This window comes from Dermacentor albipictus, unplaced genomic scaffold (genome assembly GCF_038994185.2).
Source record: "Dermacentor albipictus isolate Rhodes 1998 colony unplaced genomic scaffold, USDA_Dalb.pri_finalv2 scaffold_31, whole genome shotgun sequence".
Classification (NCBI taxonomy): domain Eukaryota; kingdom Metazoa; phylum Arthropoda; class Arachnida; order Ixodida; family Ixodidae; genus Dermacentor; species Dermacentor albipictus.
Window position 1 is genome coordinate 645333 of NW_027225585.1, and position 27857 is coordinate 673189.

The window sequence follows — 27857 nt, forward strand, 5'->3', positions numbered from 1 at the left end:
GTCCCACTTAAAGCCGAAAGTACATTCAGAGGAAATACGCGATGCTCTTGTCGACAAAAAAAAAAGTGATGAGTAACGAGCGGCGTTGTTGAGCGAAGCTGTAGATCGATAATGTATCCATAGAGAGGACCACGCTCCAATCCCGGTGCTCAGAGGAAATATACGTCGACAGCATGTCAACTAGCGTGTTACTGATACTTTATGAAGGTCGTTGCGTGTTTGCGTTGTGTCTAGCAGGAGCGAGTAGTACAGGAGATAACATTGGAGAGAAGGCGGTGAGCGAAGTCCGCGAAAAGTAATTGAGGATAGCCATATTGAACGTCGACGCCGTGTTGAAGAAAGACTGCGACTTCAGTTACTCAGCCGACAGAAAGGCTTGAGTGGTAGCATACCGCTGGGCGTATTTGGTAACCACAGCGATAGACACACACTTTGCGGAAGTAAACAGAGGAAAGGGACGTAGTGAGTTGGCCGCCCTAGTCAAGCTCTGGTATAGCTTGAAAAATGAATGTGGCGAAGTATGACGCTCCAAATAGCATATGTCAACCCAAATGAATCAGCGTGGTCATACTTGCGCGACATGCCATGGTGGCCTACCACCAGGACATGATGAAGCTGTCGCGATGACAGTTTTCATTGGGCACATGAGAATGAAAACGAGCACATCAGAGGCGTCCGAGGGATGTTCTACGGTATAAGAGCACATCGCCCCCCCCCCCTCGCCCAAATAACTAAATCACGAATATAAGCTTACGAATAGGGGCTCATCAGATTGAGCACTAGGGCGCTTGTTGATCTTGTTCAGGATGACGTCAGTGTTTCATTCAGCGTTTATTTCTGAGAAAATGAGTTGGAGTTACGTTTATTTGCATCACAAAGGCGGGCGTACTCAGGCAAACATTGACAGCATTTAATTAGAGGGCGCCTGAATACTCTGTGGAGATTACGTTTAACAATGACAACAAACACAGAAAGCTTTGCTTACATCGATTCGCACATACGTGGGACCCGCATAAGTTTGTGACTATCAAGTTAGATGCTTCAGAATGGCGCTCATTGACGCAACATTTCCATCCATAGTGAGCAAAAGCGGCTGTCGTATCTGTATCATATCTGATGAGAGCGCATGTGCTATCTACATGCACGATTGCCACGTGCATATACCCGCCCCTCACTTTACTAACCCTTTCCACCTTCGTCTATAAATAACGATGCAGAATAAAGGCGTTGGTGATTTCGCTTCTTGACAACCCAGCTGTCCAGTCTTTTCGCAGCACACGAGAACGAAACATGGTGTCAGAAGTGGGGTGCAAGGCTACCAGCTCAAGCGAATGGTACCTGGGATAGGCGAACGTGAGAAGCAACGACATGGAGCACCTGAGGCAACCTGAACCGCTACGCTTGACAGCGGATGGCGGAAGGAACTGGAAGCGGTTTCGTCAGCAGTTCGAGTTTTTTCTACAAGCGACGGTATGCAAAGCCAATCCAAGGTCCGAAGCGGCGAAGACGGCCCTGCTCCTCAGCGTGGCGGGGGAGGAAGCCTTGGACGTTTTCAACAATTTTGTGTTTAGCGGAGAAGAGAACAAGGAAGACTACAATACCGTGATTGCCAAGTTCGAAGAATACTGCACGGAGCAACAGAATGAAATCCACGAGCGATACGTTTTCCGCTCTCGTAGTCAAGGTGAGGCGGAGCCTTTTGAGCAGTTTCTACGCGAGTTGAAAAAACAAGCGCAGTACTGCAACTTTGGGACTATGGCAGACGATATGGTACGAGACCAAATTGTCTTTGGAACAAACTCGCCAAGGCTTCGAGAAAAGATGCTCAGGGACAAAAACCTGACCTTGGAAAAGGTTGTCATCCTATGCAAGGCGGCTGAAACATCAACACGCCAAAACGAATTCTGGCAGAAAACAAAGGAAGAACTCGATATGAACGCTGTCACTGCCAGCAAGAGCACTCCTACAGGGTCCAGGCACGACCTAAAATGCAGCCGCTGCAACCGAAGGAATGCCGTTAGACGCTGTCCAGCTTACGGCAAAGTCTGTTACTCGTGTAATGGGCGAAATCACTTCGCATGTTGTTGCAGTGAGAAAGAGCGCGTATACGAAGTACAGCATCAAAACGACGACTTCGAAGTACTGAATGTCGCCAGCAGCAGCGCAAGCAGAGAACGAGACTGGCATGTGAACGCATGCATTGACGGCAAGTACGTCTCCTTTAAGGTGGACACAGGATCGCAGGCAAACGTATTGCCACTTTCAGTATTTCGCAAGTTCAAGATGACCAGTCTGATGCCCAGTTGCGCCGTTCTGAGATCCTATGGGGGCAACATGATCAAGCATGTTGGGAAGTTTTCAGCGCCAATCAAGATTGGCGACCGCGAGGCGTGCGCAAGTTTTTTTTGTGGTAAAGAAGGACCACAGCGCTATCTTAGGCTTAGAAACCAGCGAGAAGCTAGGAATCGTACAGCGCGCTGTTGACTGCGTGACGACGAGCAACACCGAAACAATTGTGAAGGAGTTCCCACGTCTTTTCCATGGAACAGGGCGCGCTCCGCGTGAATACAAGATTGCACTGCACAAGGATGCCGTGCCAGTCGTCCAGCCAGCTAGAAGAGTGCCCCTGTCCCTGCGAGAGCCTCTCCGTACTGAACTAGGCAGAATGGAAAAGGAAGGCATCATCCAGAAGGTCAGCAGCCCCACAGATTGGGTAAGCCCCCTTGTCATTGTACTAAAGAAAGACGGCAAATTGCGAGTCTGCATGGACCCAAGACGCATCAACGAAAACATCAAGAGGGAGCACTACCAAATGCCGCGCAGAGAGGATATTGAGGCAGACTTAGCAGGCGCGAAGTTTTTTTCGCGTCTCGACGCAAATGCGGGATTTCATCAAATCGCATTAGACGAACAGTCATCGAAGATATGCACATTCGCGACGCCCTTCGGCCGCTATCGCTTTCTTCGGCTACCGTTCGGTATAGCTTCGGCTAGCGAAGTGTTTCAAAAAGCCCTTAACGAGGTTTTTGATGGCCTGCCAGGTGTACGCGTGTACGTAGACGATGTGCTAATCTGGGGAGCGACCAAGGCTGAACACGATGAGAGGCTGCGCAGAGTATTAGAAGCAGCTGAAAAGGCAGGCCTTACCTTCAATGCATCCAAGTGTCGCTTTGGCCTGCAAGAAGTACTCTTCCTGGGTGACATCATTAGCGACAAGGGCATTAGGCCAAATCCAGATCTCGTTGACGGTCTTTTAAAAATGCCAAAACCTCAGGACAAATTCGCGGTACAAAGACTGCTGGGAGTCGTTAACTACTTCAGCAAGTACCTACCGTCACTCTCGCGGCGCACGTCTACTTTACGATCCCTCGTCAAACAAGGTGTCATCTTTGATTGGACACCAACCCACGAAAAGGAATGGCAGGCTATATGTCGGGACTTAAGCAATGCACCATTGCTTGCTATATTTGATCCGAGTCTGGAGACAAAAGTAACTGCAGATGCCTCTCAGAGTGGTGTTGGTGCGGCGCTTCTGCAACGTCATGGGGACTGCTGGCAGCCGGTCGCCTACGCGTCAAGAGCTTTGACAGAATCGGAGCAAAGATATTCGCAGATTGAAAAAGAGGCGTTGGCTTTAGCTTTCGGTTGCGAAAAGTTCAATCATTTCGTTTATGGCCGGCCCCTCATCCTCGAGAGTGACCACAGTCCACTGATAAACATATCAAAGAAAGGCATAAGTGATATGCCACCCAGAGTGCAACGATTTTTCTTGAGATTGATGAAATATGACTACACGCTAACATATATTCCTGGCAAACAAATGGCCCTTGCTGATATGCTGTCCCGATCACCTGTTCCAGGACTCAAGGCAGCTCCAGACACGAGTGACGTCGAGATCCATGCCGTCACGGTCGTTTCAGCACTCGTAAGTGAAACGACAGCTAGAAAACTTGCACAGGAAACGGCTCTCGATCCACATCTTGGCACTGTGTTAAGAAAGCTTGCGAAAGGACAGCCTGTCGACGGCCCCCTGAAACCAGTGGCCGCAGAGCTGTCAGTAGTAAATGGCATATTATTGAAAGGGACGAAAGTAGTCATACCGACAAGCATGCGCGGCGACATATTGAAACGGATCCACGAAGGCCACCTGGGCCAGGTTAAGTGCAAAGCTAGAGCAAGGCAAATGGTATATTGGCCGAACATAAACTCTGACATTCAGTCCCTGATTGAAAGATGTTCAACATGCAAGACATTTGCTTATAAGCAGCCATCGGAGCCTTTAATCATGCAACCTACGCCTACGCAGCCATGGTACCGTATCGGCGTCGATCTTTTTCACTACTCGGGAAGGGATTATTTGTGTGCATACGACTCGATGTCCAATTTCCCTGAGGTAGCGCTACTGTCCGAGACAACAGCCAGTGCCGTTATCGATAGACTGAGTGAAATATTTTCAAGGTACGGCATCCCAGTCCAGGTTTGTATAGACAACGGCCCACAGTTTAGCAGCCAAGAGTTTATTATTTTTGCAAAGCGTTACGACTTCAAACATGTGACATCAAGCCCGCAGTATCCTCAACCAAACGGGCTCGCTGAGAAGGGTGTACAGGTGGTGAAACGTATTCTAAAGAAAACAAAAGCTGCAGGAGAGTGTTTTTGGCTGGGCTTGTTAAATTACAGGGCGAGTCCTGTTGAAGATGGCCGGTCTCCTGGGGAACTGCTGCAAGGAAGGCGGCTGCGCACACCATTGCCGGACTTCAATCCAATGTCGGCGACTGTCGTCAAGAAACACCAGCAGAGAAGTTATCATAGGCGCACCTTACCAGACCTCAGCAACAATGACGCGGTACGCTTGAGTGGAACATGGTGGGCCAGGAAAGCCAAGGTGGTCGGATCGGCCGGCCCACGATCCTTCTATGTGCGCACAGAGAACAATACTGTGCTGAGACGCAACCGTCGGCATCTTCTGGCGACGAAGGAATCGTATGAGGTTGGCTCATCAGACGACGAAGATATGACCGACAACCAGACCCCATTTCAAGGTGTGGCGTCAACTACTACTGCAGCCTCACCCGTGGTAGCTCAACAGCCGTCGCCTCGGCCATTGCGACGCAGTCAACGACAGACGCGGCAGCCAGAGCGTCTGGGTTATGACCAGCGGTTCCAGCAGACGAGCCAGCGGCATTAATTTCGTCATGTAATTACTGTTTGGAAAGAGGATGTATCATATCTGATGAGAGCGCATGTGCTATCTACATGCACGATTGCCACGTGCATATACCCGCCCCTCACTTTACTAACCCTTTCCACCTTCGTCTATAAATAACGATGCAGAATAAAGGCGTTGGTGATTTCGCTTCTTGACAACCCAGCTGTCCAGTCTTTTCGCAGCACACGAGAACGAAACAGTATCCACAGTAGAATTGATAATGAATAGAATGGCTTTAATCCCATGGACATTACATCGTCGCCAACTTCCGTGGGATTGGAGCCGTCAAAATGGGATACAGGTGACTGGGGAATCAGGAGGCTGATAACAAGGCGGAAGCTTGCACAAGACCTCAGGGATATAAAATATAAAATGACTTTTTGAGCAGCTTGGTCAGGGGGCCGTGCAATGGTTTCCACGTCTATTAAAAAATGTTCCAAAATATATACAGAGGCCGACAAAAATGCGGGCATTTTGGGAAAGGTGAAACCGCTGGAAATTTCAAGACCGCATTAGCCTATATATAGATGACTTAAAATAAGAAACCATAACGTTGACAGGGTGGCCAAATTCTGGCACAAATAAACCGGCTGTTGAAGCAGTTCAGCTGAAACGCTATGGTGCGAAATAAGGCGAGAATGTCGGCAAGTGTTGAACAAAGGTCAAGTAGGTCCTGTGGCCGGCGCCAGTGTGTAGTGACTTTTGAAGAGAATGGAAGAGATAAGTGCAGTGCCGTAACTGTCTCTCAGAGGAGGAGACCTCAACAGCACTTCACAGGGAAAGGGGAGTGGGGAGAAAAAGATCAGGGAGAGAAGGAAAAGAAGGCGCAAAAAAAATAACAAGAAAGGTGAAGAAGCAATGCGGGGCTTACAGCCGGGCTCTCAGCTGCGTGTCACAGCAAAAGTCAAGTAGGGCAGGAAGCACTTTCTTGACCATGGAAAGGTGGGCTGCCGGAAAGAGAAGTGCTCCCTCCGAGTCGCAGGGCAGTCCCACACGACGGTATGATGCAATTAGCGCAGTGCGCTTAACATCGAAGGCCGGGCAGCGGAGCAGAAGGTGCTCAAGCGTCTCCTCCTCGCCGCAATCCAAGCACGCGGGGCTGCCTCTTCCGTTCAGTCTGTGCATTCTGGCGGCCGTGTTGTAGAAGCCGACGCACAGCGGAAGGAGAAACGAGTGATCCCAGCGGGAGAGACCCACGCGGGGGAGGAGGCGAGGGGGCGTACCTGCAGCAACGCGTGGATCCGAGTGCTGCGCGCGGAGGATGCGCAGTAGACAGTTTTAGTTACACGTACGTAGAGGCTTTGCGTACGTAGAGCTTCTACGTGTCAGCAGTGCGCATGCGCACAACGTAGAGGGATCGCGCGCGTCTCACGGACGTACGTGAGATTCAATTCTTTGCGTGCGTTTCTTGCGCCCGTAGAGAGCTTCACGCGGGAGTTTCGCGAGATCGCAAACAAGCGATAGCGGGCCGCGGGCGCGGACGGCTTGCATCGGAACACGGCGACAGGATGGCTGGAGCAGCTCCGCGCCTTCGCTTTTCGAAAAGCGATGATTTAGACCTGCTATGCGACGTGAGGGAATGTAACCCTTTCGAGGAGAACATGAGGCACACAGTGCGGTGGGCAGAGATCGCTGTCCGCTTGACGGAGTCTAAACAAAAAGTGTTCAGCTCCCGCACTGTTCGCGACCTGACGGACCTGCTGTTCGCGCAACATGCTGACCGAGACCGGAGAAACCTCCGCAGGTAAGTCACTTTGTGGTTTCCATTGAGCGCACAACACAAAGCGCAAGATAGTGTGGTCAGTACAAACATTTCTTTGGTGCCTACTCCTAGGTCCGGAACCGAGGAGGAGTACTCCGAACAAGACCAGTTACTCGAAGAAATTTTGACAATCGCGAAAGAGAACGGCTATAAAATAAGAATCTTTAAGAAGGCACCGCTGGGCTCTGGCAGCCGAAACACATCAACCGTCGGTAGAAGTTCAGCGGCCCATGCGAGAGACGCCGCAACGGACGCACACGCAGCGGGCCTCGGCGACACAGCAGAATGTAAGCATCTCGGATCTCGTCTTCCACTTTAAATAGGGAAGCATTATTTAGCGAGTACTCGGAAAACAAAAATTAGTCAAATCCTGCTCTTCACATAACGCGTTACTCACTTGAATGCGTAGGTCTCCATAAATAGGTATGGGAAACCAAAAGCTGTATATCGTGAATAACAATTCCAGCAACCACCACATAATGTGCCGGGACTCAAACTCCCAGCTTTCAGCGCCTTGAAGTGCTGGGCAATTTGATCAATTGGGGGCAATTTGACAGATGGGGCTTAGATTTGAAAAGTGTGGGTCACTTAAAATATTTCAGCGGGGCCAACTGGAAAGTCTGGGAGTGTCCCTTGACGTGGGAAAACAACCAAGAAGTTTGAAAGGTGCACGTACCAAAAATTGGCGGGTTGGTCCTTGAACTTCGCAGGAATGCCTGCGCATTGTCGGACAACGCCTGTGGAGGTTCTCAATTTCTTCCTCTAGTCCTCTATGCGGCCGATACAGCTGGGTCTAGTTTTATGGTATCTTTTGGTACAATTTCAGGCGCTGGCTCAAATACAGCGACGCAGCTCTTGTCACAGGTTGTGAGCGGATGCAATGACGATGAAGGCATCGAGGAATCATACTCTCCACCTGAACTCGACATGGACGATGCACCGACTGTGTTCAGCCCCAGTTGTAGCACAGAGTGCAGTCAAGTGCGTTCACCGGCAAGCATCAGCAGCCCACCAACAAATGCACGTCAGGGTGCCGAAGGAAACGAGGATCAGCCACAGCCTCCTAGGAGTGAGTCCACGCGTGGCCGCGGTAACAATACTTTCTCAATTTAGTTGCATTTATCAGCCGCTGAAAATTTTTGGCTTTTCAATTCCACCTGCGTGCATGTTGACAACAGCGAATGCTAGTAATGACATGAACTGACACAATGTGCCGTTGACAAGAGAACTGCTATCAAATATATTTTGAATTGGCAATCCAAGCAGGCATGTTAAAGTGTTTTGGCCTCAACCTCAATAATTATACCTTTGGCACATATAGGAGCATCTCATATATGTTTCTGCAAGAAACCCTCATGCTGCTGAATAAATTATTACGTTGATGCCTATTATAGCATGCCAATTCGATTCTGCACTCAAGACCACCCGTTATTTCTTTCTTATCATATTCGAGGACGTACAAAGCAGCTTGTGATGTTTGTGTGGGCACCTTAGTCTGTATGAATAAATGTGTCCCAAATTAGTGCAGTGCTCTCATCTGTGGTGCCGTGCCAGTAGGTACGGAAAAGGTACAGTAAAAAAAAATGGTATCTTGTGTGTGTATGACTTACCCCAAAAAATGTGTTTGCACAAAAGCCCTCTTAAAGATGTGTCGTCACACTGGTGTATTTTTACTAAGGGTGCATTTTCCTACACTGCCGTATCTTACAGGAAAAAGAAATCAGGCTGGAGGGCTTGACCAAGCTGACTACGACTTCATGGAAAAAAGGATGAAGCATGATCAGTTTGTGAAGCAGAAAGACTATGTCATCGAATCGAGGCGCATCGCACTGGAGGAACAGTGCCATGCCTGGGAAAAGGAGAAATCTCTTAGGGAAATGGAATTGAAAGAGCAAGAAATGAATCAAAACGCCTTTGACAAGGAGGAGGAAAGACGCATACGATCAGAAGAGCGTGCTGAGGAAAGGCGTCAGAGGGCAGAACGTGCTGAGGAAAGGCGCGAAAGGGCTGAAGAGCGCCGCATGTTTACAGCTCAGCAGCAAAGATTTACGAGCATCATGGAAAGCATTTTGAGCAAAATTGGCACACTGGAAGATGTTGTAATAAACAACAAATAAAACACTGTAGATTTTGGCATTGCAATTGCAATAGGATTGACAAACTCATCTCAGAATTGCTCACAGGTTGTAACTCAACTGCAGCAGCCACACAAAATAGTGTCGTTGACACTGAGACTCCACAGAACAGAAAAAGAAAGCTGGCACCAAAGCAACGTGGAAAGCATTGTGCTTCAGACATGTGTCCAGTTAGGCACTAAACATATAAAAACATGACAGCTATTACGAACAATCACTTCTACAATGGTAAAGGCAATCTGGAAAGCATAATGCCTTATGTTTGAGACAGTACTTCAGTGATGTGGCCTCAGGTACTCATTTAGACTAGGTGGATGTAGCTCAAAGTACTGAGACACCTGGCTGCCGTACAAACACGTGTGACAGTTAGTCAGAATAGTGGCTGCTTTTTACATGTGAGCGACTTCTTGTCGGAGCAATTTCTTACGAACAATCACTTCTACAAGGGTCAAGGCAATCTGGAAAGCACAATGCCTTATATTTCAGACAGTACTTCAGTGATGTGGCCTCAGGTACTCATTTAAACTGGGTGGATGTAGTTCAAAGTACTGAGACACCTGGCTGCCGTAAAAACACGTGTGATAGTTGGTCAGAATAGTCGCTGCTTTGTACATGTGAGCGACTTCTTGTCGCAGCAATTTCTGATTTTTTTTTAAATCCAGAAACGCAAATTCATTGATCACCTTCCCAAATCCCCATTCAACAGCCTGGCGAACATGACTCATGCTAGTGTTCAATGCCAACTGCGTTGTCGTCAGCGAAGAGCCGCCATAGGGCTTCATTAAAAGTGGCTTCAGTGGGTATGCAGGATCGCCGTATATGACGAACTGGTGGGGCCCCACCAACTTTTCCAGTTTCGCATAGAGGCCACTGCTCTGGAGTATCCCTGCAACAACAACAGAAAAGAAATTCAACTGACTAACAAAATGAGACAACATCGGTCATGTTAAAATTAGTACTTTAAGTAAACATTTGCCTCACCAACTAAACCTCAAGGCGTCAAGAAAGCTATGTAATAGCAAGTGTGAACATATGCGGAAAACTATTTCAAACATATTGACACGTGTACTTATCTTTATCGGGCAACCACGTTTCGCCGCTTAACAACTGTAATCGCACAGCGAGGGACGCGCCTGCATGTATCCGACGTTTCTGGAAAGTTATCGACGCTTCTATCCGCGTGTCTGTTGTCGCCGAACCTTGTGTTATCAGATTTCATCGCGTGACACGAATGGTGTAGAACTCTGTGGAAGACACGCGGGTCCCATCAGTTAATCTGGAACATTCGACGACTGATCTATAAAAGCCGACGCGCTTGACCCGCTGATCAGATTTTCGACGATCGCCGACTGTGTTCGCCGCTATCGTTGTGCTTTAAGTGTAGCCTGTTTTGTGGGCACAGGTTCGCCCAATAAAAGCTAGTTTTGTCTTTCACAGAACTGCTACTGTGTTCTCTCTTTACCGTCACTACCACATGACATCTGGTGGAGGTGCTTGTGCGTTCATGTACCGAACGCCCCCGCAAAGCCGCGATCCAAGTCCGAAGCCCGAGGACAAAACCAACGTCGCCCAAGACCAGCGAGCTAGCCGCCGGCTGCAAGGACTGCCCCCAGAGCACGGACTCCTACCTGAGACGAGCAGGAAGATTGCCACCAAGTCCTCCCCAATGGCCGCCCCAGCATCCCCCGTCGTGCTGCAGCAGCCCAGGGAGCCCCCCACGTTCCGCGGTTCAACATTCGAGGACCCGGAAACCTGGCTCGAGATGTACGAGAGGGTCGCTGCATTTAACAGCTGGAACAGCGACGACAAACTGCGACATGTCTTCTTCGCATTGGAAGACGCTGCCAGGACGTGGTTCGAGAACAGAGAAGCCACGTTAACGACCTGGGACCTTTTCCGAAGCGCCTTCCTGAAGACATTCACAAGCGTCGTTCGCCGAGAACGAGCCAAAGCACTACTGGAAACCCGAGTGCAGCTGCCCAACGAGACCACGGCGATTTTTACAGAAGAAATGAGCCGCCTATTCCGCCACGCCGACCCGGAAATGTCCGAGGAAAAGAAAGTCCGGCTACTAATGCGTGGTGTTAAGGAGGAACTTTTCGCCGGTATGGTACGAAACCCGCCGAAGACTGTCGACGAGTTTCTTCGCGAGGCCACTAGCATCGAGAAGACACTCGAGATGCGAAACCGGCAATTCGACCGCCGCACCGGAGTTCAATCACTGGCCTCCTAAGACCTGCGCGAGGCTATCAGGGCAGTCGTACGAGAGGAGCTTCAGAAGATCTTCCCGTCGTCGCAGCCTCAAGTGGCCTCGATCGCTGACATCGTCAAAGATGAGGTTCAGAGGTCGCTTGGAGTTCCCGAGGTGCAACCTCAATTACCGCAACCCCAGCCCGAAGCGATGACCTACGCCGCCGTCGTACGCCGTCAAGGCCCACCTCAGCGACCGTGCCAGGGCCCTGTAACGCCGCAATTCCGTCGAGCACCGCCGCCGCCGCCGACAGCGCGCCCACCCGTCGCCCAGCGGAGCTACCCGAGGAAGACCGACGTTTGGCGCGCTCCTGACCACCGCCCACTCTGCTACCACTGCGGGGAAGCGGGTCACGTCTACCGCCGATGCCCATACCGTGACATGGGACTGAGAGGGTTCGCCGTCAACGCGCCGCGTCCAAAGCTTGGAGAGCGCCCACGTGACATCGCCGACTACCTCGCCGCTACTCAATGGAGCCCTCGACGACCGTCCCGTTCGCCGTCACCAGGCCGCTACCTGTCGCCGCCGCGCCGACCATACACCGCCCCAGCGCGGGGCCGCTCTGCGAGCCCATATCCGGAAAACTAAAAGCAGCAACCGATGGAGGTGCGGTTGCTGTTCGTCGAACTGACGAAGATCCTCCGCCGTCGACGAACATGACGAAGAAATCATCTCGACGACCTAATGACGACACACCGCCGTCCCGAAGAAGTCGCGAAGCCAAGACTACACTGACGAACGACGACTTGAAGACGCGACGTTCCAACTTCAGTTCAACACGACACAGCCGTGATCCGACACCACGACCTAACTGCAACGCCAGACAAAGAACCACCGACCTCGACGTGCTTCTCGACGGCCACGCAGTCACTGCCTTAGTCGACACAGGGGCTGATTACTCCGTCATGAGTGGACACATCGCCGCCCAGTTGAAGAAAGTTAAGACTACGTGGGAAGGCCCTCAAATTCGAACCGCTGGAGGACACCTCATCACGCCGTCTGGAGTCTGCACGGCAAGAATTACCATCCATGACCGGACTTACCCTGCCACCTTCGTTATCCTCCAACAGTGTTCTGGAGACGTCATTCTCGGTATGGACTTCCTGAACCAACACGGCGCAGTCATCGACCTGAAGTCGAAGTCAATAACGCTGTCGGAAGATAAAGCGATACCGCCAGAGAGCCCTTGTAGTCACCACGCCTTGAGTGTGCTCGAAGACCAAGTGAGCATCCCGCCCCGCTCCAGCATTGTTATTTCGGTCGGCACCGAAATACCCGCTGACGTAGAAGGTGTCATCGAAGGTGACCAACGTCTCCTGCTAGACCGTGAAATTTGCGTCGCAAGAGGGATCGCTCGACTGCATGGAGGGAAAACTGAAGTGTTGCTGACAAACTTCAGCCCGGAGTTCAAGCACATCAACAAGGGCACGACGATCGCGTACATCGAGGAAATTCTGGAAACCGGTAATGCGTTTGTCCTCTCGGATTCCGCCGCATCTACCCCGACGACCATGGTTCCCGAACCAGACTACGACATTAATCCAAGTCTCCCACTGATTAAGCAACAGCAGCTCAGAAGTCTGCTTCGACGATACAAAGACTGCTTTTCGACGTCATCGAGGATTCGACAAACCCCAGTCGCAAAGCATCGCATAATAACCGAAGAGTGCGCTCGACCACTCCGCCAGAGCCCTTACCGAGTTTCGACGAGAGAACGCGAAGCTATAAGACACCAAGTCGACGAAATGCTGCGCGACGACATCATCCAGCCGTCGAAAAGCCCGTGGGCGTCTCCAGTTGTTTTAGTGAAGAAAAAGGACGGAACCCTACGTTTCTGCGTCGATTATCGTCGATTGAACAAAATCACGAAGAAAGACGTATACCCCCTCCCACGGATAGACGACGCATTGGATCGGCTCTGCAATGCTAAATACTTCTCATCGATGGACCTCAAGTCTGGCTACTGGCAAATAGAAGTCGACGAAAGGGATCGCGAAAAGACCGCCTTCATCACGCCAGACGGCCTCTACGAGTTCAAGGTTATGCCATTCGGACTGTGTTCGGCGCCTGCAACGTTCCAGCGCGTCATGGACACAGTATTAGCAGGACTGAAGTGGCAGACCTGTCTCGTTTACTTGGATGACGTCGTCGTCTTCGCCGGAAATTTCGACGATCACCTTAGGCGGCTTGCCACAGTACTAGAGGCGATCAAGTCATCAGGGCTCACTCTGAAGCCAGAAAAATGCCGCTTCGCTTACGACGAGCATTTTTTTTTTCTTTATTCAAGAATTACCCCGCATTGCCCGAAGGCGTTATAGCAGGGGGGTTACAGGAGGGAAAAAAACAAATCTTCATTCGTACAGCACACTTGCTCTTCACACAGCCGATTCCACTCCACAATAGTTTTCACAAAAAAGGAATCCGCAAACAAGTGCGTCCTGGCACGGTATTCGCGAATTTTAAGTGAATGGTCATTACGCCTAGAAATATAATGTGGTTCTTTCAAGTAGCTTTTACTGCTAATTCCAGTCTTATTATTAAATATGAGGTATAAAAACTTCAGTCTCAACTTTTTCCGCCGAGAGGAAAGCAGCTCCCAATTCAATTCAAGTTTCATTTCAGTACAACTTTCTCTCCGCCCATACCGCCCCAGGACGAACCTAGCAGCTCGGTTTTGAATTCTTTCCAGCTTATCAATCAAGTTTTTCTGCACGGGGTCCCAGACGGCACAGGCGTATTCCAAAATTGGTCTAACACATGTTAGGTAAGCAGTTTTCTTTAGGTTCGGCTGTGAACATTTCAAGTTCCTCTGAATAAAATTGAGTGCCCTACCAGCTTTTACAATGACGTCATCTACATGAGCAGACCATGAACAGTCGGATGAGAGCGTCACACCTAGATACTTGTATATAGGTTCGTTTTTTATCAGGGTATTATTTATCTGGTAAAGATTTACAATCCGCTTCTTCTTTCTTGTAAAACATACATGAACACACTTTTTTAAATTCAAATTCATCTTCCATGTGGAACACCAAGTATTAATACATTCTAAGTCAGATTGTAACATGGCAGCATCTTGTTCACTCTTAATCTTCCTATAAACAACACAATCGTCGGCAAACAACCGAATACATGAAGAAATACCAACAGAAATATCATTTATATAAAGTAGAAACAAAAGTGGCCCTAAGACTGAGCCCTGTGGGACTCCTGACGTCACATCAGCGTATGCCGAGCTTTTTCCATTCAAAACAACACATTGTCGGCGCTGAGACAGATAATTTTCAATCCAAGCGAGTACGCTTGAGTGAATGTTTAACATTTTAAGTTTAATAAGAAGAAGTGGATGTGACACTGTATCGAATGCCTTGCGAAAGTCTAAAAAGATACAATCTGTTTGTCCTCCCTCGTCAACATCGAATGCCAATTCGTGATAAAATTCAATTAATTGTGTTGTGCAAGATAGACCTTTCCGAAACCCGTGTTGTTCTTTGATTAGTATATTATTATTTGTTATGTGACGCATTATCTCGGAATATATAATATGCTCAATGATTTTGCACGAGATGGATGTTAGTGAGATCGGCCTGTAATTCGCGACATCTCTTTTCGAACCCCCTTTATGAATAGGTACAACTTGAGCGGTTTTCCAGTCATTAGGTAAGAGTCCTGTGGATAGCGATTTCTCATAGATTAAATAAAGGTACATCGAGATAGGTGTAGCACACCGCTTTAGTATACGTGGAGATATACCATCCGGACCGTTTGCTTTGGTTTCATCTATCACCTTTAGGAGTGCCTCGATGCCTCTAACACTTAATTCAACTTGTTCCATTAAAGGAAGTCTGCTTGCATGTGGTGTAGAGCTATGATTGGATTTAGGTAGGAAGACAGATTGAAAATATGTATTCAAACACGTTGCCTTTTCAAAATCGTCTGTAATTATTTGTTGATTACAAACAATTTCATTTATTCCTACAAAATCTGATCCGCATCCTTTTAAAAACCTCCAAAATTGTTTAGGATTAGTTTTCATTCTGTCGTTGAGTGTCTTAAAGTACTCTTCCTTCGTATTTTTTATAGCAAACTTATACTCCTGTGTTACTTCAGATAACTTTTTTATGTGATTCATACTTTTAGTTCTTTTGTATCTAATAAATGCTCTCTTTCTTTTTTTAATTATTCTGAGAATACGCGAATTCACCCAGGGTTTCTTACGTTTTTTGAGTCTGGTGGAGTCTACGCTTGGAACATACTTGTCCGTAAGCTCAAGCAGTTTATCTTTAAATACCCGCCATAAACCATGGATGTCGTAATCCTCAGCAAGACATTCAAAAACCGGCAAGTAATCGAGGAGCTCCTGGGAGATACTAGGATAATCACCTTTTTCGAAGAAAAAAACTCTCCTTGAAGTGCGTGACGTTGATCGGTTAATATCTGTTTTAATGTTTGCAATGACGGCGTGATGGTCACTTATTCCTGGTATTATATAAACCGAGCTAATAAGGGTAGGGGAACTGCAGAACAAAAGGTCCAGAATGTTACTATTCCGAGTTGGAGCACTGACATACTGTAATAGTCCGAAGGTGTTTACAAGATTTTTCATTTCTAAGTTAACACGGCTGTCAACTTTGCATACACATTCACCTTCAAGCCATTCCAAGTCAGGTAAGTTAAAGTCACCCGCAAGCAAAATAGGCTGCCGGGATGCCTCCGAAACGATGTCAAACAAAGATTGCAACAGTTTGAAGTTTGAGTTCGGTGGTCTGTAGAATGATCCAACAGCGTATGAGGAGTTATCAGGTAGGGTGACTGAGCACCAAATTGATTCGACATCGTGGGTATCAAGATCTAGCATAAATGATTTAAGAGAAGAGTGAATTAACAAAAACACCCCTCCACCGAGGCGGGGCCTGTCCTTCCGATAAGCAATGAATTCTTTAGGGAATACTTCGCTATCCGCGATAGATGGGTTCAGCCACGATTCTGTGCCAAAAACGATGTCAGCCTTGACAGACTCTATCAGACCGGCGAATTCATCGACTTTGTTTATTATACTCCTACAGTTTACTACAACAGCAACGAGGTTACGACATACTTGTTTCATTTTCTTTCTATTGCGTCACCGTTCCCTGAATGGAACAACTTCTTTTTTTTCTTTGTCCCACGTGAAGGTCTTTCCGTTAATAATAAGTTTGTCGAAGTTTAGCTTTACCTTGTTATTGCTATCCGCTTTTTTAACTTTTGCGTATTCCCACAGATGCTTCCGTATTTCTCGGGTCTCGGATGAATAATCCTGATCCACACTGTAGGGTGACCCCTTGAACTTATTAGCATTTGACAAGACGTCCTGTTTTTCCTTATATGAAGAAAAATTTACTATGACTGGCCTTTTGAACCTATCACTGTAACGACCTACTCGGTGTGCCCTTTGTATCGAATTCAGTTCGATCCCCAGGTTAGTTTTGCAAATATCTTTAACCAAGTTTTCGGATTGAATCCACGTTTCAGAATGGTTTCCGTCATTTATTCCATAGAAGACAAGATTAAGCCTGCGACTTCTGTTTTCAAGATCAACGTTTTTTTTTCGCATGGCAGATACTTGTTGTTCAAGTGATCGTATTGCATTTCCTTGGTCCGACACTAATTTATTTACCGTTCCAACCCGTTCCTCAGTTACACCAAGCCTACTGTTTACTTCCGCCAGCATAGCCTCGTGTTTGGCTAACTTGGTATCGATGGTATCTAGCTTGCTCATGATTGCTGCCTGACCAGTCTGTAAACTTTTAAGTACCTCCATTGCTGCTTCGGTGAGAGGTCCAGGATTAAGCTCGACATCGCCCGATAGCAACAAAAGAAGAATCAAGTACAACACTCTATTGACAAAGAGGCGGCAATTTCGGCAAGACACTCGCGCGCACATTCGTCTGCGATGGTGCGCAGTAGCAATTATCGTGGGAGCTTCTGTTCCTAGGCCACGTCATCAGTAAATCCGGAGTACGCCCCGACCCGCAGAAAACAGCTGCCATCGCAAAGTTCCCGCAGCCCACCGACAAGAAGGCAGTGCGTAGATTCCTTGGCATGTGTGCCTACTACAGGCGCTTTGTCAAGGACTTTTCACGCATCGCCGAGCCGTTGACACGTCTAACTAAATGTGATGTTGAGTTCAAGTGGGAAACGCCGCAGGCCGACGCATTTGAAGAACTCAAACGACGCATGCAGTCGCCGCCGGTACTTGCGCACTTCGACGAGTACGCCGATACAGAAATCCATACTGACGCCAGTAGCCTAGGCCTCGGTGCGGTTCTAGTACAGAGGAAAAACGGAGTCGAACAGGTGATATCTTACGCTAGCCGGTCGCTGTCAAAAGCGGAAGGCAACTATTCTACGACCGAAAAGGAATGCCTCGCCATCGTTTGGGCTACAGCTAAATTTCGCCCTTATCTTTATGGCAGGCCATTCAAAGTCGTCAGTGACCATCACGCTTTGTGTTGGCTAGCGAGTATAAAGGATCCTTCAGGACGACTGGCGCGGTGGAGCCTCAGACTACAAGAATACGACATCACTGTAACCTACAAGTCCGGACGAAAACACTCCGATGCCGATTGCCTATCGCGCGCCCCCATTGACCCGCCGCCGCAAGATGACGAAGGTGACGATGCCTTCCTTGGCATGATAAGCGCGGAAGACTTCGCTGAACAGCAACGGGCAGACCCGGAGCTAAAAGGCCTGGTGGAATATTTGGAAGGGCACACCGACGTTGTCCCCAGGGCATTTAAGCGCGGACTATCTTCCTTCACGCTTCAAAACAGTCTCCTCGTGAAGAAGAACTTTTCACCAGTCCGCGCCAACTACCTTCTTGTTGTCCCGTCAGGACTTCGTCCAGAAGTATTGCACGCCCTACATGACGATCCGACCGCTGGACACCTCGGTTTTTCCCGGACACTCTCGAGGATACAACAAAAGTATTATTGGCCGCGCCTGACCGCCGACGTCGCCCATTATGTCAGAACATGCCGAGACTGTCAGCGACGTAAGACACCGCCGACAAGGCCAGCCGGATTACTACAGACAATCGAGCCTCCTTGCCGACCATTCCAGCAGATCGGGATGGACTTGCTGGGACCCTTTCCGACGTCAACAACCGGAAATAAGTGGATCGTCGTGGCGACAGACTACCTCACCCGCTTCGCTGAAACTAAAGCACTGCCGAAAGGTAGCGCAGCCGAAGTGGCGAAATTTTTTGTCGAAAACATCCTGCTTCGACATGGCGCCCCAGAAGTCCTCATCACCGACAGAGGAACGGCCTTTACAGCGGAGCTCACCCAAGCCATTCTGAAATACAGTCAGACAAGGCACAGGAGGACCACGGCCTACCACCCGCAGACGAATGGTCTTACGGAACGGCTGAATAAGACCCTCGCCGACATGCTAGCGATGTACGTCGACGTCGAACACAAGACCTGGGATGCCGTCCTGCCGTACGTGACATTTGCTTACAACACGGCGGTGCAAGAAACAACACAGATCACGCCGTTTAAGCTGGTTTACGGCAGGAACCCGATGACGACGCTCGACGCCATGCTGCCCCACGTCACTGACGAAGAGAATGTTGACGTCGCTAGCTACCTCCAGCGCGCCGAAGAAGCCCGACAGCTCGCCCGCCTACGGATCAAGAACCAACAGAGGACCGACAGCCGACACTACAACCTCCGACGACGCTTTGTTGAGTACCAGCCCGGCGACCGTGTTTGGGTTTGGACACCGATACGCCGACGAGGACTCAGTGAGAAACTACTCCGACGCTATTTCGGACCCTACAAGGTCATCCGACGTATTGGCGCTCTGGACTATGAGGTCGTGCCAGACGGCATTTCGCACTCACAGCGGCGCCGCGCACGATCTGAAGTGGTCCACGTGGTGCGCCTTAAACCATTTTACGGACGCTGATGAACTTCCTTAGTTTGTTGTTTTCTTTGCTACGAGCGCTTTTTTCTTTGTTACCTTCGTTTGTTTGCAGCATCGGGTCGATGCTTTTTAAGAGGGGGGTAATGACACGTGTACTTATCTTTATCGGGCAACCACGTTTCGCCGCTTAACAACTGTAATCGCACAGCGAGGGACGCGCCTGCATGTATCCGACGTTTCTGGAAAGTTATCGACGCTTCTATCCGCGTGTCTGTTGTCGCCGAACCTTGTGTTATCAGATTTCATCGCGTGACACGAATGGTGTAGAACTCTGTGGAAGACACGCGGGTCCCATCAGTTAATCTGGAACATTCGACGACTGATCTATAAAAGCCGACGCGCTTGACCCGCTGATCAGATTTTCGACGATCGCCGACTGTGTTCGCCGCTATCGTTGTGCTTTAAGTGTAGCCTGTTTTGTGGGCACAGGTTCGCCCAATAAAAGCTAGTTTTGTCTTTCACAGTACTGCTACTGTGTTCTCTCTTTACCGTCGCTACCACGTGACAATATCAAAGTGAAAAGGGAGGACAACAAGGCTCAGGTTGGCACCAGAGCAATTTTGCCCGTACTTACCTTCCTGAACATATATTTATGAAAGAGACGAGCCATTCCAGGTACCTGACTGTCTCTTAAAAATATCAATGAAAAGTTCTTTCACACAAGAAACAGGGCAACCTACCTGCATCATGCCGCCTTCCAGTATAAGGGCCGTCAAGTTGGCACACAATGCCATTGGGACACATCACCGACTGGTACTTGAGCATGTGCATCCGCTTATGGCCAGAAAAATAATCGCATTGGTTCCTTTTGGGTCGGCATATGGGGCGTGCCGTGTCGTCGATAAATGCCCAGCAGTTTGTCAGCGCTGCACCACGGTTCCGGGTGGCCTGCAAGACAAAATTAAATGTGATCAAAGCTCAGGCTGTAGTTAAGCGTAAAATGGTATCTGTTCTTTTAATAACCTTTCTTACATAGAACCCTCTGTCGTAGAATATAGCGTCCATAATGTATACGTACTTAAGTGAAATCTTGCAGCTTGAAATACACAACCTGCACTGATCACGTGTAACGTAGTCTACATGGCTATATTATGCGAACCTTGCTGAGGTGATGTGCCGTTCGACCTAAACTGAAGACTAAGATTTCTGTGTCAAAATAATTTTTCGAACAATATCTTGATTACGTGTGACAGATATAACTGTTTTATAGATGTCTTATATGCGAATATGAGTAGTTTCAGTGATCGCAATGCTCCCGCTTGTTATGGCTATTGTCTTCTCTATTTTATAGCAGCACATGTCGACGGCTTGTGAATTTCTAACTTTCTTATTCCCATCTACCGCTGCAACTTTAGTCCTCAATAAACACAAAAGCTGAAATAACAGTGAAAACAAGGCACAGTACCATACAGGGACAAAAAAATGACGTTGTGTAAACAGACAGCAAAAACATCTCTTCTTGTTTCTGTTCAGTACCAGCACGAGGCTGGAAGAAAAAATAAGCAGTCAACTTACATTTGCAAACTCTCCAAGGGTGGCAGGACACAGCCAGTCATGGTTGTTGCAGTCTTCAAACAGATGATGAAACTCGCTTACGATGTAGAAAATAACTTCTGACGCCACACTCGACATCACTGATGAATGCCTGCCGAATATAGTTTCAACATCACACCACCTGTTTGGGTAGGCAAGGCGTCGAAGCCTAATACACAACGCCTCCCGACCGGGCACAGTCGCATTTTGAGCACTCTTCACGGTCTCCGGCAGTTTAAGAGCACGAAACAAGTTATTGAAATCTTCTTTCTCAAATCTAAATTGCTGCCTGAACAGTGAGGGCTCTATGCTGTCAATGTCAAGCAGCCCGCGCTGCGACCGATAGCAAAGCAACTCCGACGTTCTATCGTGCCTGAAGTGGTACTCCAAGTCGTCCAACGAACCATTCAGAAGCTCTCGCTGCGTTTTTGTCATCAACAGGTCAGCTATTTCATTCCAGGACAACGTTGACAGCAGGTAACGCTTGCACAACACACTTCCAGACATTGCTGAAACAATTATCGGCACGCATCAATACACAACACCATGAACACACTGGCTTGGCTGAAATACTCATCTTGGATTGAATTGGCTGCCGCAGTGTTCATACTTCCCGATAGATGGAGCTACATGGTCCTTCTTGTCGCGCGTCACGTACGTGTAGCTAAAAGCGTTTCAGAGAGCGTGCACGTAAAGTACGTAGGCTTTTCACGTTTGCGTACGTGAAGTCTCTACATACGTGTAACTAAAACTGTCTAGTATCGCCGTCTTGGCCACGTCGAAACGGCTGACGGAGCTGGCGAGGAGGAAGCGAGTCGAGAGAGCTTGCTTCGGCAGGGCGTCGGCCGCTTCGTTCCCGGGCAGGCCGATATGCGCGGGGACCCACTGCAATGCCAAGTCGCAGCCTTGATTTACGAGATGGCGCAGTTTTGATCCCACGCGCTGCACAAGCGGAAGAGCGGCATAGTCCGGTCTTCCGCTTGTGCAGCGCGTGGGATAAAAGTGCGCCATCTCGTAAATCAGGCGCCAGCGCTCGGCAGCTGTCAAGCGACTGCACGTCTTAGCGAGAAGCCTGGTCGTCAGTAGTTACAGTATGATTCGGGTCTGAAATATTGGACGCGGACTCCATCACATTGAATACAGTGCATTCTACGGTGTCATTCTTGAACAGATGGCACCCATTCTCGCGCAATGAGGATGGGAACAAATTGTCTCACGTGCCGGCTGTCACCTTCCTCCTACTGCCAACATTCCTTTCCCTCCGTAGTTGCTTAGCTTTTAATGGATTCCGCTGCTACTCACGAGGTCTCGGGATCGAATCCCAACCACGACAGCCGTATTTCGATGGGTGTGAAATGCGAAAACCCGCGTACTTAAGGTTAGGGGCACGTTAAAAATCCCAAGTGGTCTAAATTATTCCCGAATCCTCCACTACGGCGTGCCTCATAATGAAATCGTGGTTTTGGAAAGTAAAGCCTCATAATGCTTCCTTAAGGAAGCGTTATGAAGCTTTACATTCTTTAAGGATGTCCTGGGCAGTCGCACAACTCTTGAATACAATTAAGTGTAAGGAGTTGCGCGTGAGGTCTTTGAATGCGTCATCATCGTCATCAGCAGCAGCCTGGTTACGCCCACTGCAGGGCAAAGACCTCTCCCATACTTCTCCAACAACCCCGGTCATCTACTAATTGCGGCCATGTCGTCCCTGCAAACTTCTTAATCTCATCCGCCCACCTAACTTTCTGACGCCCCCTGCTACGCTTCCCTTCCCTTGGAATCCAGTTTGTCTATAATAGCTGTGTCTTACCAGTACTCACCTACGGGGCAGAAACTTGGAGGCTTACGAAAAGGATTCTACTTAAATTGCGGACGAGGCAACGAGCTATTGAAAGAATAATGATGGGTGTAACGTTAAGGGATAAAAAAAGAGCAGATTGGGTGAGGGAACAAACGTGAGGTAATGACATCTTAGATGAAATCAAGAAAAAGAAAGGGGGCATGGGCAGGACATGTAATGAGGAGGGAAGATAACCGATTGTCATTAAGGGTTGAATATGTGGATAGCCTTTATGGCGTTCGATAGCTGCTAGTCTACATTGCGGCTATATAATAAAGGCGGAACGGCAACATGGTAGAGAATGTGGAGAACATACAAATCCCACATATATTACTGCAGAATAATTTTATATAGCGTTCTTGCTTCACGCACGTGGATAACCGCCAGAGGAGACGACTATGGAAACTAACTGCAAGTACTGTATATGTCGTACCCAAGGGTGTACCTGGCCTGGTGGCCAGTAAATGTGACCTAATATTGCGAGCAGCTTCGGCCATAGCATGCTAACGGATGACGACCCAGACTCAAGTGACTAGCGCAAGAGTGGACAGGGGAATTAAGACGGCAAGCTGGGCGAGTTGGTGGTTGAACATATTCCTGTGGGTGGGCAGCGCAACCCGGACGAAGGACGAAAGGAAGAACACAACACGAGCGCAGACTAACAACTGGTTTATTATTTCAAGCAACGGACTATAATATACAGAAAATGTAAACACGTGTAAAATGACGTTTACAAGGGTGTTAGCCTATCTTGCCATTCAAAAAATCAGCTTCTTTATCCTGTAGAGTGATAGAAGGCTGGCTGACGCATGCGCCTGCGTTCACATGCATGAAGTAGGCCTCTACAATGTCGCGGTTAATTTGATGCATATTTTTATAAAGTATTTCTGTTTGTTCAAACATGGGTTTGCATGAGCAAACACTACAATTCGCGGCCAGATTCGAACCTGTTTCATTCCTGATCGCACCTTGGTGCTCCCTAAGGCGGATGTTAAGGCAGCGTCCCGTCTGCCCAAAGTACATTTTGCCGCACGAAAGAGGGATGACATAGACCACTCCCACCGAGCATGCCACAAGCTGCCCCGAGTGTTTGACGCGGCATGTAGCTTCGGACGGCTGTTTAGGTCTATTGACAAGATTGCAAATCTTTTTTAAGGAGTTCTTTGCTGAAAAGATTACTTGAACGCCATATTTCATGGCTGTCTTTTTTAACCCATGCCCCATCTGATGTACATAAGGGATGAGTGCGTACTTTTTAACTTTTCCGATCTGTCTTTGGGGTGCGTCCCCTTTCTTTATTTTCTTCACTAGCCCTTCACATATTGATACAATAATGCATTTTGGAAAACCGGCCTTCTCTAGACGATTGAGTTGTTGCGAAAAGCTCAGATTGGCGAGGTGGTGGCACGACATTCTAAGTGCGGAACCCAAACACGTCATAGCAATTCCTCTTTTCACAAGTTTTGAGTGTGCCGAGGCGTAGTTTAGAATTGGTTTGCTAGTCCTGGGGTTATAATGCCAACAAATGTGTTGCGCTGTTAGTCTTAACTGCAAATCCAAAAATTGAATTTCATTATTACTGGGTAGTTCATGAGTAAATCTGAGACCCATTCCTTCTTTATCAAAAGCGGCGAGAATATCTCCAATAATTTTGGAACTGTTTTGGGAGGGGATAACTACCAGGCAGTCGTCAACGAACCTGAAGCACTTGATCAAAGTTCCTGCCAAGGCGCTCTCGAGTGCCCGGTCAACTGTGCCGAGAAAGATCTCGCTAAGAATGGGTGCGACCTGAGAGCCGATGCAGACCCCCTGCTTCTGAATCATTATTTGATCATCCCAGATAACGAACGTGGAATTTAAATAGAAAACCAAGAGTTCGAGAAACGACTCAACCGGGACGCCACTATCATTTCTAAACTTTAACTCTTCGTTTTCCATAATGCAATCTTTGATTGTCTTGATCAGCTGATTTCTAGGAAGGGAATAGTATAAATCTGTGACGTCGACGCTGAACGCTGTGCATGCTGGGTGCACCTCTTCTCGTAAAAACCTAATGACATCTTCCGAGTTTTTTACTTTGAATGGGTCTTCTACCTGGAGCCCTGTTAAGTTCTTCTGAAGATAACCAGAAACTACGTGTTGCCATGTGTTTCTTTCAGACACAATGGTTCGTAAAGGTTGGTCGGGTTTATGCGTTTATATCGTAAAGAACACCTCAAGGTTCAACCCCTGACTTTTGTTCACGCACCAGATAGACGCTCGAGGTTCAATTCTAGCAACAATTTGTTTGCTTCATCTTTGACTTTCTTCGGTTGAATGTGCACCTTCTTGAAGTTCTTTGTTAAAGCGGCTGAGGCTTTCTCGGAAAACTGCCCCTCCGTTAGGAGGACGAAGTACCCTTCTTTATCAGCGGTCAGTACTTTCACTTCGTTTTCCCTTAAAAATTGCACAAGGGGTTGAATTTTCCGCGCTCTGCCATTCTGGTTTCCTTGATGTCTGACTAACACGTCAACGCACTCAGAAATGCACCTGAATTTTTCATCTTCTGCTACATTTTTAGACACTGATCTAACGGTGGCTATCTTATTCACAGAGTCTAGGCACGGCTCTAGGCAGAACTTTGGGCCTAATTCAAGAATGTTCATGTGCTTATCTGGAACGCCGATATCGGTTAGGTTCAGCACTTTGGTCGTGGGCTTGGGTTTCTTCTCCCTGGGGGGTAGGTTGCGCCGGACGTTGTTCCAGAGGAATTCCAGCGAAGATTGGCTTGACCTGGACCACTCGTAGTAACGACGGCACTCTCGTTGTCTTCGTTTCACAAAACCGCACACGGACTTGAAATAATAAACATGTTGTTAGTCTGCGCTCGTGTTGTGTTCTTCCTTTCGTCCTTCGTCCGGGTTGCGCTGCCCACCCACAGGAATATGGGCAGGGAACACTAAAGGCGCTACAAGGACAAGCGCCCAGTTGGAAGTTTGCGCTTATCCTTGTCGCCTCTGTAGTGTCCCGTGTCCACTCTTGCGCTAGTCAGTTTAGCATGGAATACCAACTAGCCCCCTCTCACACTCTGCGACGACACAGGGACAGTTTGCTCAACTCTTGTTTCGTGACTTTTGTGTCAAGGTGAAAAACCAATATATCCATGTATATGTTTAGTACTTAAGCACATCTAGATTTGCAGCTGCGGCGATAGCCCATGATTGCGCATTGAAAAGTCGCTAGTGAAATAATTGTGTGCACCTTAACGTATTCGATAGGGGAAAATCAAAATCCTTCCACGACGGCGTCTCTAGTAGGCGCTGTGCGATGTTCGGACGTTAACAATGTCTTCCGACTGAAGAAAGGCTGCCACGAAGTGCTTCTGACGGTTAGGCTAGCTTCTTTACTCCGCAGAATGAAAAAAAAAGAGGAAGAAAAGGAAAGGAAAAGAGAAGAAAAAAAAGAACCGCATCAAAACCCCAGAATCAACAATTGCTGGTCGCGAGTAAACGCTGGATGACGAATAATTTCCAGGCGACGAGCGAATACGCTTGATCAAGAACACTGATAACGCCGGGCGGAAAAGCATTGTGGCGATGTTCAATGTGCAGGGATAGCTTTTTTTTATTTTTATTTTGTTTGGTTGACGTCATCACGCGTCACCGCGGGAAGTTTGAAAAGTTTAAGGTTAGCACGCCACGTGGTGGCACTGACGCGAACTAAACCCTTATGTCCAGAAAAGCTGGATACGGTATCGGTGATCGATTCCTCTTTTACAGCAAAGCACTATTGAACGTGGTCAATTTCATCAAAGTACGCCACAGCGGTGCCTTTGCTGATGTGCTGGCGTTCATTGGTAAAATTTGTCAGAAGTACCTCTGTGCGACCACCGATTAGGCTGACGATTGCGCGATCGCAACACCTTGATGGAACAGAAGTGCAGTTAGTTGCTCGGCTACACCGTCCTTGTTAAATTGTTCTCCGCAGCTGACGGAAACAAGACTGCATGATAGTGGTGGTATGCAGACGTCGTCGTCGGCGACACGTAACGATGTACGTTGGCGCTCTTCGTCTTGGCTCGTGTCTGTACTAGTTGACAAGATTATCCCGCCGTCCCGTATGTTAACCACGGCGCCGTACTCCCGCAAGAAGTCCATTCCAAGGATGAGGGATCTGCAGCACTCTTTTAAAATAATAAAACTGGCGACAAAAGCTGTATTTCCTATCTGGAGTCATGTAGTACATTTTCCTATAGGTGTCATTACCTGGCCCCCGGCATTTCGAATATAAGGGCCCGTCCATTGCATTTTGGCTTTGTTAAGCCGATCTGCCAACTGCTCACTCATTATCGAAAAGTCTGCCCCAGTATCTACTAAAGCTGTCACGTCGTGCCCATCAATCGTTAAGAGTAGGTCGGCACTCACAAATTCGCCGTCGTTCCGTTTCTCCTGGATGCTCTGCTCGTTTCTCTGTAATGTTGGAGGCCCTTCGGCAGTTCGACGACTTGCAACCTTCCCCCCGGAGGTCGCCGATTTCAGTTTCCCCGCCGTGGGCTTGGAGAGCGGCCTCTTACCACGTCGGCGAAAGTGCGACGGTTCGGAGATGAATAACGCAACGGAGACGGCGAGCGGGACCGGAGATTAGCGGAGATGCCTTGTTCCCGAGTGACACTGTCGTCGAAGCGTCGATGTGTCTCTGGAAACTGTCGCGGTGTGGCAGGTGACATTTCCTGGGTGCCACCCTGGCGATGAGGGCAAAAGCGATAAATATGCCCTGGTTCGCCACATTGTGCAGTCAAGTGCGTTCACCGGCAAGCATCAGCAGCCCACCAACAAATGCACGTCAGGGTGCCGAAGGAAACGAGGATCAGCCACAGCCTCCTAGGAGTGAGTCCACGCGTGGCCGCGGTAACAATACTTTCTCAATTTAGTTGCATTTATCAGCCGCTGAAAATTTTTGGCTTTTCAATTCCACCTGCGTGCACGTTGACAACAGCGAATGCTAGTAATGACACGAACTGACACAATGTGCCGTTGACAAGAGAACTGCTATCAAATATATTTTGAATTGGCAATCCAAGCAGGCATGGTAAAGTGTTTTGGCCTCAACCTCAATAATTATACATTTGGCACATATAGGAGCATCTCATATATGTTTCCGCAAGAAACCCTCATGCTCCTGAA

The 27857-nt window shown here is 48.4% G+C and overlaps 4 protein-coding genes across 5 annotated transcripts; 2 read left to right on the forward strand and 2 right to left on the reverse strand.

The window, feature by feature from the left end:
• The first annotated feature begins 1284 nt into the window (after positions 1–1284).
• Positions 1285–5367, forward strand: LOC135909915 (uncharacterized). 2 transcript variants are annotated; one of them, XM_065441926.1, is made up of 3 exons: positions 1285–2713; positions 3861–3925; positions 4681–5367. In XM_065441926.1, the coding sequence occupies exons 1-3, from the start codon at positions 2345–2347 to the stop codon at positions 5186–5188; spliced, it is 942 nt and encodes a 313-aa protein (XP_065297998.1). In that variant the 5' UTR covers positions 1285–2344; the 3' UTR covers positions 5189–5367. The 2 variants fall into 2 exon arrangements, 1 of the variants encoding a protein (XP_065297998.1); XR_010566842.1 differs by having other exon boundaries at positions 3861–5367.
• Positions 5368–6810: 1443 nt separating this feature from the next.
• Positions 6811–9088, forward strand: LOC139052740 (chromatin assembly factor 1 subunit A-like). Its single transcript, XM_070529797.1, has 4 exons — positions 6811–6953; positions 7044–7258; positions 7798–8040; positions 8682–9088. Exons 1-4 carry the CDS (start codon positions 6811–6813, stop codon positions 9086–9088), a joined length of 1008 nt encoding a protein of 335 aa, XP_070385898.1.
• Positions 9089–9516: 428 nt separating this feature from the next.
• LOC135909876 (uncharacterized) lies at positions 9517–21041 on the reverse strand. The gene is made up of 3 exons (XM_065441911.1): positions 20841–21041; positions 20006–20213; positions 9517–9992 (listed from the first exon to the last, which is right to left on the reverse strand). The coding sequence occupies exons 1-3, from the start codon at positions 20955–20957 to the stop codon at positions 9601–9603; spliced, it is 717 nt and encodes a 238-aa protein (XP_065297983.1). The 5' UTR covers positions 20958–21041; the 3' UTR covers positions 9517–9600.
• On the reverse strand, positions 13141–17282 carry LOC139052745 (uncharacterized). The gene has a single exon (XM_070529801.1). The coding sequence runs from the start codon at positions 17278–17280 to the stop codon at positions 16480–16482; it is 801 nt and encodes a 266-aa protein (XP_070385902.1). The 5' UTR covers positions 17281–17282; the 3' UTR covers positions 13141–16479.
• Positions 21042–27857: the final 6816 nt, after the last annotated feature.

Excerpts from the sequence above, each read along its gene's own strand:
- LOC135909915 (XM_065441926.1), top strand. The coding sequence starts at position 2,345 with ATGTTGGGAAGTTTTCAGCGCCAATCAAGATTGGCGACCGCGAGGCGT. Across the intron at positions 2,714-3,860 it reads TCAGCAGCCCCACAGATTGG|GACTCAAGGCAGCTCCAGAC; the intron begins GTAAGCCCCCTT and ends CACCTGTTCCAG. Across the intron at positions 3,926-4,680 it reads TCACGGTCGTTTCAGCACTC|GGCGAGTCCTGTTGAAGATG; the intron begins GTAAGTGAAACG and ends GTTAAATTACAG.
- LOC139052740 (XM_070529797.1), top strand. The coding sequence starts at position 6,811 with ATGAGGCACACAGTGCGGTGGGCAGAGATCGCTGTCCGCTTGACGGAG. Across the intron at positions 6,954-7,043 it reads GACCGGAGAAACCTCCGCAG|GTCCGGAACCGAGGAGGAGT; the intron begins GTAAGTCACTTT and ends GCCTACTCCTAG. Across the intron at positions 8,041-8,681 it reads TCAGCCACAGCCTCCTAGGA|GAAAAAGAAATCAGGCTGGA; the intron begins GTGAGTCCACGC and ends CGTATCTTACAG.
- LOC139052745 (XM_070529801.1), bottom strand. The coding sequence starts at position 17,280 with ATGTGCGCGCGAGTGTCTTGCCGAAATTGCCGCCTCTTTGTCAATAGA.
- LOC135909876 (XM_065441911.1), bottom strand. The coding sequence starts at position 20,957 with ATGTCGAGTGTGGCGTCAGAAGTTATTTTCTACATCGTAAGCGAGTTT. Across the intron at positions 20,214-20,840 it reads CCCTTGGAGAGTTTGCAAAT|GCCACCCGGAACCGTGGTGC; the intron begins GTAAGTTGACTG and ends TTTGTCTTGCAG. Across the intron at positions 9,993-20,005 it reads TGGAAGGCGGCATGATGCAG|GGATACTCCAGAGCAGTGGC; the intron begins GTAGGTTGCCCT and ends TTGTTGTTGCAG.